Here is a 14,542-nt window from a genome sequence, read left to right as displayed (position 1 = left end):
GAACTTCCAATATGAAGAGAAATAGCTGCTTTCTCATTTAACAGTATTACTCCTCCCCAGTACCAAAACTATTTAATCAAGAATTGGCATTTACTATATGCATTTTTCAGCAAAATATAACATTAGTGAATATCATTAAAACTCACCAGGCTCATATAAACTATTGGCTGACACTGTGGAGGGTAAAGATTCTCTTCCATCATCTGAGCTTTGCTGGATACCACTGTCATTACTTTTGACTGTTTTAAAGAAAAATCAGCTAGTGATTAAAGGTCATGGCACTTAAAAGCAATCACTCACAATAAGATTTTAAAGTAAGCTCTTACATATCAACATGAACTCAGCCACCACCAGTAGAACACACTTAATACAATTTTAATACTATTAAACACTTAGCTTATTGAGATATAAATCAATCACAAAACCTGAAAATAAACTTATTTTCTGAGGTGTAACATATCCCATTACCCCATAAAATGTCAAGGGGCATAAAGAGCTTGATTTATTGCATGACTGTAAGTAATGTGTAATTCTGAGACAATGGGAAACATCTAGAGAAATGGCCACACCGCACAATGACCACTGGCACAGACTTGGAATGCTCCACAAGAGTAGTACTTACTACTACGCAGTTTTGAAGAAGTATCAAAGTAGGAGAAGAGTGAATCTAGCTCATCAGGACAGAACAGAGACTCCCGCCTGGCCTCGTCGCTATTTACAGCAACCACTGGGGACATGCAAGTTAGCAAAGCACAAAGCAGGCCATAAGAAGGGCAAAAGGGCAGGAAAAAAACGTTACTGGGAAAAATTTAGAAGGAAAAAATAGGAAGGAAATCAGGTAGTTAATCAGATAGTTAGGGCTTCTGGCATGATAGATTTATAATTCCCATCTCCCCTTGCGTTTTAAGCAGTTTTATTCCTTAGAATATACACATTACCTAGAAATGTGAATTATCATAGTACCATTTCAAAGACACAGAAATCTAGTTTTTGTTCTTAGAATATGTAGAAGAAAACAAGCGCTTGATATTTTTAAAACCTGCAATGGCTACCAATTCAAAGATTATGAAAATGACTTCAACTCAAGAAAATATTTATATCCACAGCAAGAGAGGTGTAATACCTGAACTCTGGACAGATGCTCTGACTTGGTCACCTGGCCCAAGTTTAGAAATGCTCAGCCTCTTTTCTTCATAACCTTTGGAGACAATCTTTTTTTCCTGCTCAGGAGGTAATGATGATATGGAATATTTATCCACAAATTTCCTCTCCACATATTTTGCTCTGATATATGCCTCTTTTTCCTGTCTGGTACACACAGAAACATCATGATGTTTTGCTAAATCCCTTAGCAAGACTAACAATGAAAAGATGCCATTATATATTCAGTATTTTCAAATCAAGTTATTAAATCTAACACAAGTGAAAACTGAATTTGTGACAGTTACTATACAACAATATACAACATGTGTTCCTTCCAAATATTTAATGAATTGACTTCACAGCCAAATGAAACACAAATAACCTAACTAAAAAGTCACAGTGGTAGCATAGTACTTCTTAACTTAATTTCTGTGTGTATTCATTTCTATATATACTCTCTCATACTTTTCTCAAAATGAAAAACACTATCAGGAAATCTATTAAAAATTAACTTTAATTTCATTTTTATTCAAAAAGATACTGTCACATGCTGAACTATCACTACTGATGTCCATAATTTTTCATAAGATAACTACTTATCTCCTGGGCTGGAGGCAGGTTGAAAAGGTGAGGGCCTGTGTAGTAAGCACAAGTCCTGAGTTCAATCCCCAGCATGGCCAAAAAAAAAACCCATATATACACACATACATATGTATGTCACATTTTGAACTTCTGACTTACAATCATAAAATACCAAATCTGTTCTATAATTTTTCTTACTTTCTCTTCTTCTGACTAAAAGATAAACATTTTTCTAGGTCTAAAATAATTCAGTCATACTTCAGCAAATATTAAGATTCTGATCTAGTGACATTGGCTTAAAGAGCTAAAATCTCAACATAGGATATAGCAAATGAAATTTTAATGCTAAAAATAAAGAATCAAAATGACTAAAAATGGAATCAACAACAAAAATTGTGTGTCTTGAAGGCACTGACTTTAGCTGCTTCATTCAATAAGTCCCCTTTATAGAACTGGAAATATAATTTCACACAAAGCAATTAAGCCCTCACTCTGCCTTTTTCATCTTTGATTGCTCAACATCACAGTGCCATCTGTCGAGGATGTGATTAACAAATATTTATTGAACTAAGTCAAGCATTGTAAAATTATTCATTACAGGTAGCAGAAATTTGATCTTTGGAGACATTAATGAACAGATTCTTTTGAATTCCTGCCAGTAGCAAAACCTTGTTCTACCTTAGCAGCCGAAAGCATTTACACTCCTATGTAGAGACCTAATTTTTAAGATTCCTTTTCATCTAAAAACTATAAATGATTACCTGCTCAATACAGGGTAATTTTATAACTAATATTCTCAAGACAGAGACAGCCACATTTGAACAGAAGCAGTAGTGATGAATTCTAAACTCTGTCTCAAAGTTATATGTCAATAATAGTAAAATAAAATCATAGCTATATTCTCCTGGATGGGGGAGAGGTAGCATATTAAGATAATTAAAATAGTACCTTTGTCCTGGCTGTGGTTTCTTTATTCCCATTTTTTCCACTTTAGCTTCATAAACACGATTTATAACATCATTCCCCAACTCACACATAAGCTGTTTGGCAGGAAAATAGAAAAGTAAGCTATGATATTAAAAGTTCTTAAAATAAGCTAAAATTTAAGTCCTTAAAGCAGGTACAGTTAACTAATTCCTTGCATGTCCTGCAATTGTTCATTTCACAAAGAAGCTTAACATTAAAATGAGACCAGGACTGAGAGTAGTGTTGTTTTGCCATTCTTCATGAGAAGACCTTCCCTACAACACTTCCACTCCTACCCAGATTCTACCTAACTGTATGTACATTACACAATCACGTTTATCTAGCTATCTAGCTACGTATCACAGCTACTACAGCTGCATGTCTTTAATAGGGCAAGAAGTACGCTAGTAAATCATTGCAATACAGTAGGTATAACTAGTATTAGCTAGTCTAAAGAAAATAAAGTTAAATATCTATTCTTTTCTGTTTTTTCCCCATTTCTGCTTCCTTCTCCTTAAGTTCTATCTCCAAATAAAAACCAGCTTGTTATATGTTCCAAATCTTACAGACACTCCTTTTTATCTGCTCATCTGCCTTGTTACTTCAGTTCACACTTTCCCCAACTCATTAACAAACCATATCTGTAGTCTCTCTGCAGCAAATCATACCACTTCTAATTGTGCCCATTCTAGACTAGGCCACTACATCAAGCACATTTACTATGCCAAGATGCAGATCGCCTAATCCACTGTCCTGAAAAATCTTAGCTGGCTAAAAAAGATACTGCTAGTATGCTAGGATAACACAACTGTGGTGGCAGAGAATAGAGATATTTGGCCATGTGAGTGAGTGGGAGAGGGGAAAGGCCTGGGCTGAGACTGCAAGAACATAGAAATGCAACTGAACCCAAGAACAGGAGCAAAATCTGGGAAGAACATCTTAAAAAGTGGACAGTAAACAGGCAGGAGAGGATGGTTTTCCTTTCTCCCATTGCCTTAGTCATAAGCCCTTTTAGAATCTCATTACTTCTATATGTGACATCTCTCTTCTATCATGGTTTCCTGTCCTCTCTTCTATTACTTCTCCCTCTCTCAATTTCTCTCTCCTGACCCCACAGCCCAATTATCTCTTATAAATTTTAAATATGCTATTTCATTTAGTGGTTTGTTTTTTTTTTTGGTTGGGGGGGAATACTAGGTCTTAAACTCAGGGCCTCACACTTGCTAGGCAAACACTTTATCACTTGAGCCACACCTCCAGTCCTTTCTTGCCCTAGCTAACTTTGGACCACAGCCTCCTGAGTAACTGGGATTACAGGAAATGTACCACCACATCCCTGGCTTGTTTTTAAGATAGGGTCTTACTAACTTTTTGCCCAGACTGGCCTTGAATTACCATTCTCCTATCTCTGCTCCCAAGTAGCTGAGATTATAGACATGAACCACCATTCCTGGTCCTAAATGTCCTATTTCCTTCTTTGAGCAATTACAACTACATTTTACTTATGATGTTTTTTTTTTCAAAGTAAAGACACTAATTGTATGTTAGCCTTTATTTATTTGTTATTCTGGCTGTCCTGAGGTTTGAACTCAGGGCCTCACACTTGCTAGACAGGCATTGTACCACTTAAACCCTATCCCAATATATATGATCCTTTACAAAATCTGTACTAAGTCAGGTGCAGTGGCTCATGCCTATAATCCCAGTTACACAGGAGACAGAACCAAGGCTCATACCAGTAATCCCAGCTACTTGTGAGGCAAAAATGGGGACAATCACAGTTTGAGACCAGCCTAGGCAAAAAGTGATATATCTCACCAAACAAACCAGGAGTGGCACAAGAGGTTGTAGGTAGGAACATCATAGTCCAAGGCCAAGAAACATTCAATCTTCTCTAAATATGCCTAAAAAGGCAAAAAGTGCTAGAGGCATAGCTCAAACAGCATAGTGCTTGGTGAGCCAATGTAGGTCCCTGAGTTCAAATGCCAGTACCACCAAACAAACAAACAAACAAATGAAAACTGCACTAGAACGTAAGAGCATAAGAACAATAAAAACACAAATTTATGACAGATGCAGAATATACTCTAACCCTTCAACTAGTTTATTTTCTATACTATAGTAAACTAGACAGTGGGAATTAAAGGCATATACTATTGACTGCCACAAATTTTGCCAATCTTATTACCATAAATGCAGTAGTGGTCTAAAATTATTTATGACATTTTCATAGATATGAATCCTTAGACATGGAGGGAAAAGGATGTCCTGGTTTCATGACTGCTATCCCGCAAATGCAAATTTGCAAATGGTCCTAATCCTAAAATAATCCAGTGGTGCCACTTTGCTGTACCAATCCATCAGAGTTTACCATAGCAATGTATCTATTATATTTTAGTAATAATATAATTATAAAAGATTAAAATTATGGGAGCTAGTGGCTCAAGTTGGTAGAGTGTCTGCCTAGCAAGTGTGAGGCCCTGTTCAAACCTCAGTACCAAAAAATATATAAATATATTAAAATTATGGCATAGTAAACTAAAATTTTTTTTAAAAACATGAAAGTGTAGGAACACTGTTTTCTTAAAACAGTGAACCAGCTTAAGAGTTTTAAGAGTGCTATGTAGCACTCGGTGTGATGGCATATGACTGTAATCGCAACATAAGGAGGCTAAAGCAGGAAGATCATGAGCTCAAGGCCAGCTTGGGCTGTACAGCAAGATTCCATCTTAAGAAACAAAACAAACATAAGATTGCTGTATAAATGGAGCAATTTAAGTAACTTATTATGAAAACATCAGATTTGACAAAATAGCCTTGGATATGTTCTAGCACAATTTAGTTCCCTGTTAGCTTAAGTAACTGATAAATTTGTGAACCAAGATTCTAAAATCCTCATGTATGTGAAAATGTGAAATGTTTTCATGCAAATATTTTTTTTACCTTTAAAAGTTCAGGCTCCCAGGTGTCTAAAGTTAAGGATCGTACTTTTGAAAAATGAACCCCCAGACTCCTATATGGAAAAAAAGACTACATTATTCCCTAATAGAAAATTATTAAGTATCTACTTGATTTGCATATTTACACAAATTCTTTTTCTCTTTTAAAGTGACATAGGCCTAATATAGGCCTCAACACACATATAAATAGGCATCAATCTTCTGGTTAATAATAAATGATGAACCAAGTCCTCAAGAAGACTTTACAAACCAGAACTTTACCCACTTTATAAAATATAGAAAGAAACAAATTGATAGTTAAATTAGGAAAATGGAAAAGTTCCTTTAGCAAATAGAATACAGTAATTTACAAAGTGTAAATCCAAAAGAAGTGTCTCACTCTGGGCAGGCCTACCCACCGATGAATCCCTGAACACTCAATACACAAGGTGATGCCCAAGTTGATGCTGGCCCACCGCGGATCTGCCAGACCACAGTCACAACAGCTAGCGTTGCCCGGGATACACTGGACCCTCTGTAGTGCACTTTCTCCTTTCAATAATTTCTCTTTTGACTCGTTTCCAGAATCTAGGCTTCCTGTTGATGGAGATGACTTCTTGTCCAGCTTCTAAAAGAATTAAGAATTAGTTGCTGTTTTGTTCTTTAAAAAATTATCTTGCATACTACATGCTCCAAACAAAAGCTTTCAATCTATAAATTAAAGGTCTATATTGAACAGAACACAGGTGCTTTTTTAAGCACAGGAGATTGAAGAATGAAAAGATAGTTCCTTCCTCAGTAGACATATAGTCAGGTAAGAGGAAACATAGAAACATTTAAAATTATATACAATAACTGACACAATGAACATATAAACAAGATAAGGGGGCAGACAGAAGGGGCAGGCAGTAAGAAAGGGGAAGATAGGGCAAGCCACAGAGGAAATAATTAAGATACTCTTAAAAATTCAGAATAAAATAAAATCTCAGCACTAGAAAGTCAAGGCAGAAGAAGGGCAAGTTTGCGGCCAGCCTGGGCTACACACCAAAACAAAAAAAAAGAATAAAATAAATAAATATTACTTCATACCACTTTTCCCAAGATGTTCAATTAACTGTAAGTTATTTTAATTACTTCAGTAAATAACTAGAAAAACTATGCCTTATATAATTAAATACTAAAGAACAGATCATCTACATAATTGTATTTAGAATGAACCAACAATAAAACACACAGTCATAAGTAAGAAGTTAATTTTTAAGTGCACAGCAAAGTTTACACCAATAATAAAAAGTGCTTAATGCTTATAAGTATATGTCCTTCATGGCAATAATACCCACATACAAAGATGTAGCTCACAGATTCTAAGCAATTAAAGATACAGTCTATAAAAAGTTTTCTGATTTAAAAATGGTACAATTTTAAGAAGTCAGTAGAATAGAATAGGGTCATGAGAATTATATTTGGCTCTTTTATGTCCTTCCTTAACACTCAATTCTACAGCCATTAGTAGGGCTGAGAAAGGTTAAGTGTGGACAAAGAATTCCAGCGAAGACTGAATGAGGCATGTATTCACTTAAGAGCACAACCTTGTGCAAGTTATTGGATCCTCAAGCAGAATGTCTGCACAGGTAGATAATCCAGCAATGGAAACAAGGGCCTGTGTAACAAGAGGGGGCATGTAAGTAGTGTGAGGTGCCAGAGCCTAAATGGGATAAGCAAACATTGGTGCAGGACTGGGAGGATAAGGTTGGGGTCAGGTGGCAGCAGATACAGGATAGTGGTTACAAATGGGGTTCTATCAAAGTAAACAGAAAAATGGAAATAAAGACAAATTTCTCACTGCAGAGAAAGGAGTTATTTATATGGAAAGGAAGAAATTAGAATAAATCCTGTTACTAAATCAGAACTGGAGGTATTAATAGGCACGCTAATGGTTTTCAATGTAAACAAACAGATAAAGAAATATAAGATACAAATGTATGTGTATGTACACACATTGTAAACCTTATCTTGGTTTCTAAATTATCATTCTCCATCAAAAGGAACCAGGGCTCTTTGGAGAAATGGCTGGTTTTAGTGTTTGATGCAGAGAAAGCATAACAAGATGTGCCTAGAGCCTCTGGTGCTAGAAAGTAAAGAACTCAAAGATCAATAGAGACAACTCAAAAGAATACAGAAGACCCCCGGTTAAACTTGGGTCAGTTTAAGCAACAAAAAAAGTCATAGTAATGAGTTATAACACATTGGATAAAATAAGATTCCACAGTTAAATAATTAAATTTTGTCATAAATTAAAATTTAAATTTGGGTAAGGAACAGAATATATGCAGTTTCAAAGTACCTCCCCCCACAACACATTTATTACCTACAAAGGTTAAAAGACCTTAAACTGGAGATTCCAAGATGGCGGCTAGAGGGAGGAAGCGGAAAGCGAGCCTCCTTTAGTGAAATCTTGGAGAGACGCTGGAGACACACTTTGCAGGCATAATCACTGAGAAGAGGCAAAACTCTGACCCCTCCACATCTCCAGCCGGCGCAGAGAATCTCCACTTCACGTTAAACGGAGAACCGAGGAGGCCCCCAGGCCGCCAGTGGCCGGCGCCCATACGGCTCGGGAAGACGCGGACCAGGTGAGCTTCGCGGTACCGCAGTACTCCCACAGACAAGCCTGGGCCAGAGCAGCATAGCCCCCTGGACAGACTGACCTCCACCCGAGGAAAAAAAGAGAAACTGAGTACTAAGCAATAAGAACAGTTAAGACACGCTGGAAAGAGGGTGGGGCGCCCTGAGCGCTGAAGACTGCGGGAAGGAACTCCTTCCCAGGACTGTAAATAAACAAGCCCGGCGGGCAGGAGAGGCTCTGGTTCACAACTAAGAGATAGCATAGGTAAATGGGACTTCATAAAACTAAAAAGCTTCTGTTCATCAAAAGAAATGGTCTCTAAACTGAAGAGAACACCCACAGAGTGGGAGAAAATATTTGCCAGCTATACATCAGACAAAGGACTGATAACCAGAATATACAGGGAACTTAAAAAACTAAATTCTCCCAAAACTAATGAACCAATAAAGAAATGGACAAGTGAACTAAACAGAACTTTCTCAAAAGAAGAAATTCTAATGGCCAAAAAACACATGAAAAAATGCTCACCATCTCTAGCAATAAAGGAAATGCAAATTAAAACCACACTAAGATTCCACCTCACCCCTGTTAGAATAGCCATCATTAGCAACACCACCAACAACAGGTGTTGGCGAGGATGCGTGGGAAAAAGGAACCCTCTTACACTGTTGGTGGGAATGTAAACTAGTACAACCACTCTGGAAAAAAATTTGGAGGCTACTTAAAAAGCTAAACATTGATCTACCATTTGATCCAGCAATACCACTCTTGGGGATATACCCAAAAGACTGTCACACAGGTTACTCCAGAGGCACCCGCACACCCATGTTTATTGCGGCACTATTCACTATAGCCAAGTTATGGAAACAGCCAAGATGCCCCAGCACTGACGAATGGATTAAGAAAATGTGGTATCTATACACAATGGAATTTTATGCAGCCATGAAGAACGAAATGTTATCATTTGCTGGTAAATGGATGGAATTGGAGAACATCATTCTGAGTGAGGTTAGCCTGGCCCAAAAGACCAAAAATCGTATGTTCTCCCTCATATGTGGACATTAGATCAAGGGCAAACACAACAAGGGGATTGGACTTTGAGCACATGATAAAAGCGAGAGCACACTAGGGAGGTTTGAGGATAGGTAAGACACCTAAAAAATTAGTTAGCATTTGTTGCCCTTAACACAGAGAAACTAAAGCAGATACCTTAAAAGCAACTGAGGCCAATAGGAAAAGGGGACCAGGAACTAGAGAAAAGGTGAGATCAAAAAGAATTAACCTAGAAGATAACACCCACGCACACAGGAAATCAATGTGAGTCAATGCCCTGTATAGCTATCCTTATCTCAACTAGCAAAAACCCTTGTTCCTTCCTATTATGGCTTATACTCTCTGTACAACAAAATTAGAAATAAGGGCAAAATAGTTTCTGCTGGGTATTGAAGGGGTAGGGGGGAGAGGGAGGAGGCGGAGTGGGTGGTAAGGGAGGGGATGGGGGCAGGGGGGAGAAATGACCCAAGCCTTGTATGCACATATGAATTAAAAAAGAAAAAAAAAAGACCTTAAACTAACGAACCCTAGCAACAACAAAATTACCATCAAGTGACCAAACTTTACATCACAAATAGTGGGACAAATCAAAATATGCCACTATATAAAAGGCTACAGTGAGAACACAGTGTCACTTACATAATTTCCTGCCAAAGATGTACAACCTCAAGAGTAAATATTAGAAAAACCCAAACTGAGTAAAACTCTACAAAGTAACTAGTCTGTAATTTTCAAAGCCATCAAGGTTAAGAGGTCAAATTAATACTGAGGAAGTATTCCTGACTGAAGGAAATTAAAGAGACATGACAACTAAATTATCATGTACTGTACTTCTGGAATGAACCTTTCTGCTGTAAAGGACATTACTGAGCATGGGGATATAGCTCCGTGGCAGAGAGTACTTGCCTAGCATGCACAAGGCCCTGGATTTGATCCCCTGCACTGGAAAAAAAATTACTGGGACAATTGTTGAAACTTGAATGATGTTTAGGAATTAAGTGCCAGTAATAAATCCAGGCTCATGTGTTGGGTCTGACGGCTGTACTATGGTTACACAGGACAATGTCCCAGGCAGCAGGACAGCTGAGGGCTCATCACATTGGCAGCTTATTCTCATGCAGTGCGGTGGGGAGAACACCACTTGTACTGTACTTGGAACTTCTATGTAAGTCTGACATGATTTGAAAAAATGTAAAAAAATAAATATAATTTGCTTTATCAGAATGTTTGATAATATATTAGCTTAAAAGTAATTATCAAATAGGGAAAGAATGTCAGTATTACAGTGCAGAAATCACATTGGTTAGCTCCTGATTTTTCTTTATTTGCTACTGTTTTTACATCAAATTAAAGAAGCAGAAAGCTAAGTATACAAACACAGCATAATTCAGGCAAGACATCTGAAGAAATTCAGCACTGAACATGACACCATTTATAAAAATAGTAGACATGATAAAGAAGTAGTTATATCCCAGAGTCTTCTCCACAACTATGCCATTAGGGATGTTCTCTACACATAAACACAGGTGACTGGAAGTCTATTCTCTAGAGAAGTAAGAAAGTCAGTCTCTGGTTGAGGTTCGACTGAAAGAGGAAAAGCAGGGCATTAAGTGAACGTATGAATACTGAATGCTGATATATCCAATGCTTACTTGTCTGCCAGTCCCTTCCCCTATGGAGATCAGTGAGTTTTCTCTACAAAACCATACCAGCCAAAAGACTCCAAAGTTTGTGACTATGGTTGTTGCCCAACAAATAGGACCTGAGTTCAAACCCCAGTACCAACAAAAACAAAATTCCCCCAAACTAAGACAAAGCTTACAGGCCACAAAATCCTGCATCTAGAAGTTCCTCTCAGAAGTTCTGAAAGGTATGTAGTCTTAATTTATAATTATAAGCAGATTATCAGCGAGTTAAGGAAAACCTCTAACAATGGCTCTTAATCCTGGCTGTTTATGGAAATCACCTAGGAAATATTTTAAAATAATGATATCTGGGTCCAACTCCATTCAACTTATCCAGGGTGACTTTTTAAGTATTACTAGCTTTACAGTGTTGGCAAGAGTATGAGAGCCAGGCATGCTAGCAGGAATGTAAAACTCATACAAATTGCAAAGCAATCTGGTACTATCTATTAAAATTACAAATGTCAATATCTTATCCATTCTATAAATGTATATAAAACTGCAGTATTACTTATGTAGCAAAAGCCTGAAAACACACCAAATATTTATTTAAAAGGTACTGGCCCAATAGTATAAACTATAATCATAGAATGGAATATTTTGAAGCCCATGGAAAAAAATGTTAAATGTGGTTTTTAAAAACAAACCAATGAACAATCTCAAAGATTATTCTTTTAAAAACTCCTAGAACATTCTCAAAGTCTTATTAAGCATAAAAAGCAATACACTCAACAGCATGTATAACATTCATCCATCTCACTATAAACGGAGGAGAATAAACTGTTCTTGTTGTCTAGAAGGACATTCAAGAAGTGGATGTGAGATGGAGTCTGGGTAATGGCGGTGGGAGCCTCCTTCTTCACTCCCTGTTATAACGTCAATTTTGAACCATGTTAGTATAACAACTTAAAAAATAAAGAAAGGTGTTTTTTAAAAAAAATTTATCTGGGCATTAGGTTTTTGTTTTGTTTTTTAAGGCTTCCTGTAATGTAGTGTACAGTCAAGGTAAAGAATCACAGTTCTAATATGCATCCATGGCAAAAGAACAGATTTGTCTGTACAAACTTTCAGCAAACAAAAAGGAACTCTTGGAAGCTAAATACGTGCTACTAGATGAAGATATTCAATGGAAGATTTGGCAAATTAACAGATTTCCCAGAGTAGAGAAAGACAACACACACACACACACACACACACCCCAAAATCTTAACGCCAGTTCACAAATTCTAGAAAGAGAAAACAGAAATTGGAGAGAAGACAAAGAAAAAATTACTAATAAGAAAAACTCTAACAGCAATACTGGAAACTTAAAAACTATAAAAATAAAACAAAACACAAGGCTATTAAAATTCTAAAAGATAATTATTTCCAACCTAAAAATTATATACCCATCCAAACCTCCAAATAAATGTGAGGACAGGACAGAACATTTTCAGGTATGCATGGAGTCACAAATGTCTCACATTCAGGAATATATATATTGGAGGAAGTCCTCAAGTTTGTCTTAAGAAGGAAAAAGATGAGGGACACAGGAAAGAAAGCAATCTCCAAAAATGGTTATGTATAAAATAATATATACTAATAAATAACTATGCTGAAGGCTTATGGGCAATGGATTCAGACTGGAGAAGTATGATTCAGGTGACAGACATATTGAGGGATATATTCACCAATATATACCCCTTTGCCTATGTTCCCACCATTTTTATCCAACTATGTCCAAGTGAACTTGGCTACTAATGACAATCCTACTCTCTTCTCTATGCCTTACTGCTTAAGAAGGCTTCTGCTTTGATCCTCTCCTGGAAGTCACAAGTTGGCCATGATGACCTTTGAAATACAATTTATACAACATTCCATTTCCCTAACCACAGTTCTAACACGTATCTATCACCAAGCCACAGGACCTACCACTGGTGAATTTCATTTGTCAAGACACATTCCTGGCCTTGATTAAAAGAGTTTATATGCTTTGGGTAACCTTCAACTAAGACTGCACTTTCCTTTTTTTGCTTTTTACTTAGTTTCAATTAAAATAAATCTTTTCACAGTAATTATTTTCTTTTATTATTAACTAAAATAGTAAAATATTCAGGGAAAACACTAACATCAGAATACCTTGTTCCAACCTGGAACACACATTCAAATATTAAAAAATATATTCAATGTTAAAATAAAATAAGTAAAATCAAGAGAAATAAACAAAAGAGAAAATGAATCTAGATTTTAAAACCTCATTTCAATTATATAAAATCATCCTTAATAAGAAAAGGATGTTATAATCATATCAAACACTGAGCAATAAATCAGTTGCTGCTGATGATATCTCTACTAACCTCTGATTCATCTCCCTTTTCTCTATAAGCAGTTGCAATACTGGTCTGAACAGCCTTAATCCATGCCTGGCGCAGCTTTTCAGAATCCGCCTGGAGCATGCAACTTCTAAAAGAAAGTAATATGTTGTTTTCTCAGACTCTAAATTAACAACTACAACAACAACAAAAAATCCATACACTTTATTTTGTCACTTTGCTATTTAATAATTTTTCACAAAAAATCGTATTTGTTGAAAGATTGGTTTTATTGAATCTGACACAGTATGTTTGTGAAGAAATCAAAGTGTCAATGAAATAAATTATCTCTTGAAAGCAAATTATCCATATTAAAATAATTAATCCATATTAAAAAAATAAATAAGCCAGGTATGGTGACCCACACTTGTAATCTCAGCACTTGGGTGAAGGAAGAGGATAAAAAGTTTGAGGATAGCCTGAACTACAAAACAAGACCCTGTCTCAAAAAAAAAAAAAAAAAATTCCAAAAGCAGAAAAAATACATATTTAGAAGTATATATAGTTTAAAAAGCAGATTTAAGAGTATACTCTTAAACATACTATACTTTTAAAAATTGTATATAAGTATGAAATGATAGTTACAAAAGAAATTCATCTGATATATGAATTAAGTTCATCATCATCACAGCTAAAAAGTTTTCATACCGACACATAAATAATCTTTACAGAATTTAAAGAATATGGCACGTAGGGAGAAATTATGTAAATACTTGACTATAACACCTATAACCATTATTGAAATTTATTTTTAAAGGACTTTTTTCTTCTTTAGCATAGATAATCATAAAACAACACAAATTTCTCTTATCTGGAAAGCCCTTTAAGACAAACTTTAGAAGCACTTACTTTGTTGGAGAGACCACCTCAAAGCAGAATCTTCTCTCTATGTCTTCACAATGCTTCACTGTGCAGAGCCTGAGATCTTCCACTACTACAGTGGGGTTATCCTACAAAAAGCAAACAAAACTTCCCTATTTATCAATTTAGGCTTTCAATTCTGCTACTAATAATAATCCACTTCAAAATATCACTTGTAATAAAGGGCATAATTTTAAAGATTTATAAACTATCAACATATAATAGAGGTAATTTTGTCTTGCTAATAATTTTATTTGCCTCACAAAATTATTACATATGGATTACGTGAAACAGTTCATATAAAAAGTTTTGTCCAATGCTTGGTACTTAGTACAT

General features: G+C 36.0%; 1 protein-coding gene across 11 annotated transcripts in view; it reads right to left on the bottom strand.

Moving 5' to 3' along the window:
* The window catches only part of Acap2 (ArfGAP with coiled-coil, ankyrin repeat and PH domains 2), a 108,547-nt gene that overhangs the window by 15,309 nt on the left and 78,696 nt on the right, over positions 1-14,542 (bottom strand). For 8 of the 11 annotated variants that reach the window (XR_012447984.1, XR_012447985.1, XM_074073477.1 and 5 more), the window contains 8 exons: positions 14,195-14,295; positions 13,331-13,436; positions 6,050-6,258; positions 5,635-5,704; positions 2,674-2,765; positions 1,124-1,308; positions 623-727; positions 147-239 (listed from right to left, as the gene is read on the bottom strand). Coding sequence is in view for 9 of the 11 variants with exons in the window: in XM_074073477.1 (XP_073929578.1) it covers positions 147-239; positions 623-727; positions 1,124-1,308; positions 2,674-2,765; positions 5,635-5,704; positions 6,050-6,258; positions 13,331-13,436; positions 14,195-14,295 (961 nt within the window). In the remaining 2 variants the exon portion in view is untranslated. The remainder of the gene's footprint in view (positions 1-146; positions 240-622; positions 728-1,123; positions 1,309-2,673; positions 2,766-5,634; positions 5,705-6,049; positions 6,259-13,330; positions 13,437-14,194; positions 14,296-14,542) is intronic. The other 3 variants (XM_074073482.1, XM_020173623.2, XM_020173624.2) reach the window with 1 other exon arrangement.

The sequence above is a fragment of the Castor canadensis genome, chromosome 5 (assembly GCF_047511655.1).
Source record: "Castor canadensis chromosome 5, mCasCan1.hap1v2, whole genome shotgun sequence".
In the NCBI taxonomy this organism is placed as follows: domain Eukaryota; kingdom Metazoa; phylum Chordata; class Mammalia; order Rodentia; family Castoridae; genus Castor; species Castor canadensis.
This window is presented reverse-complemented; position numbering and strand designations above follow the sequence as displayed.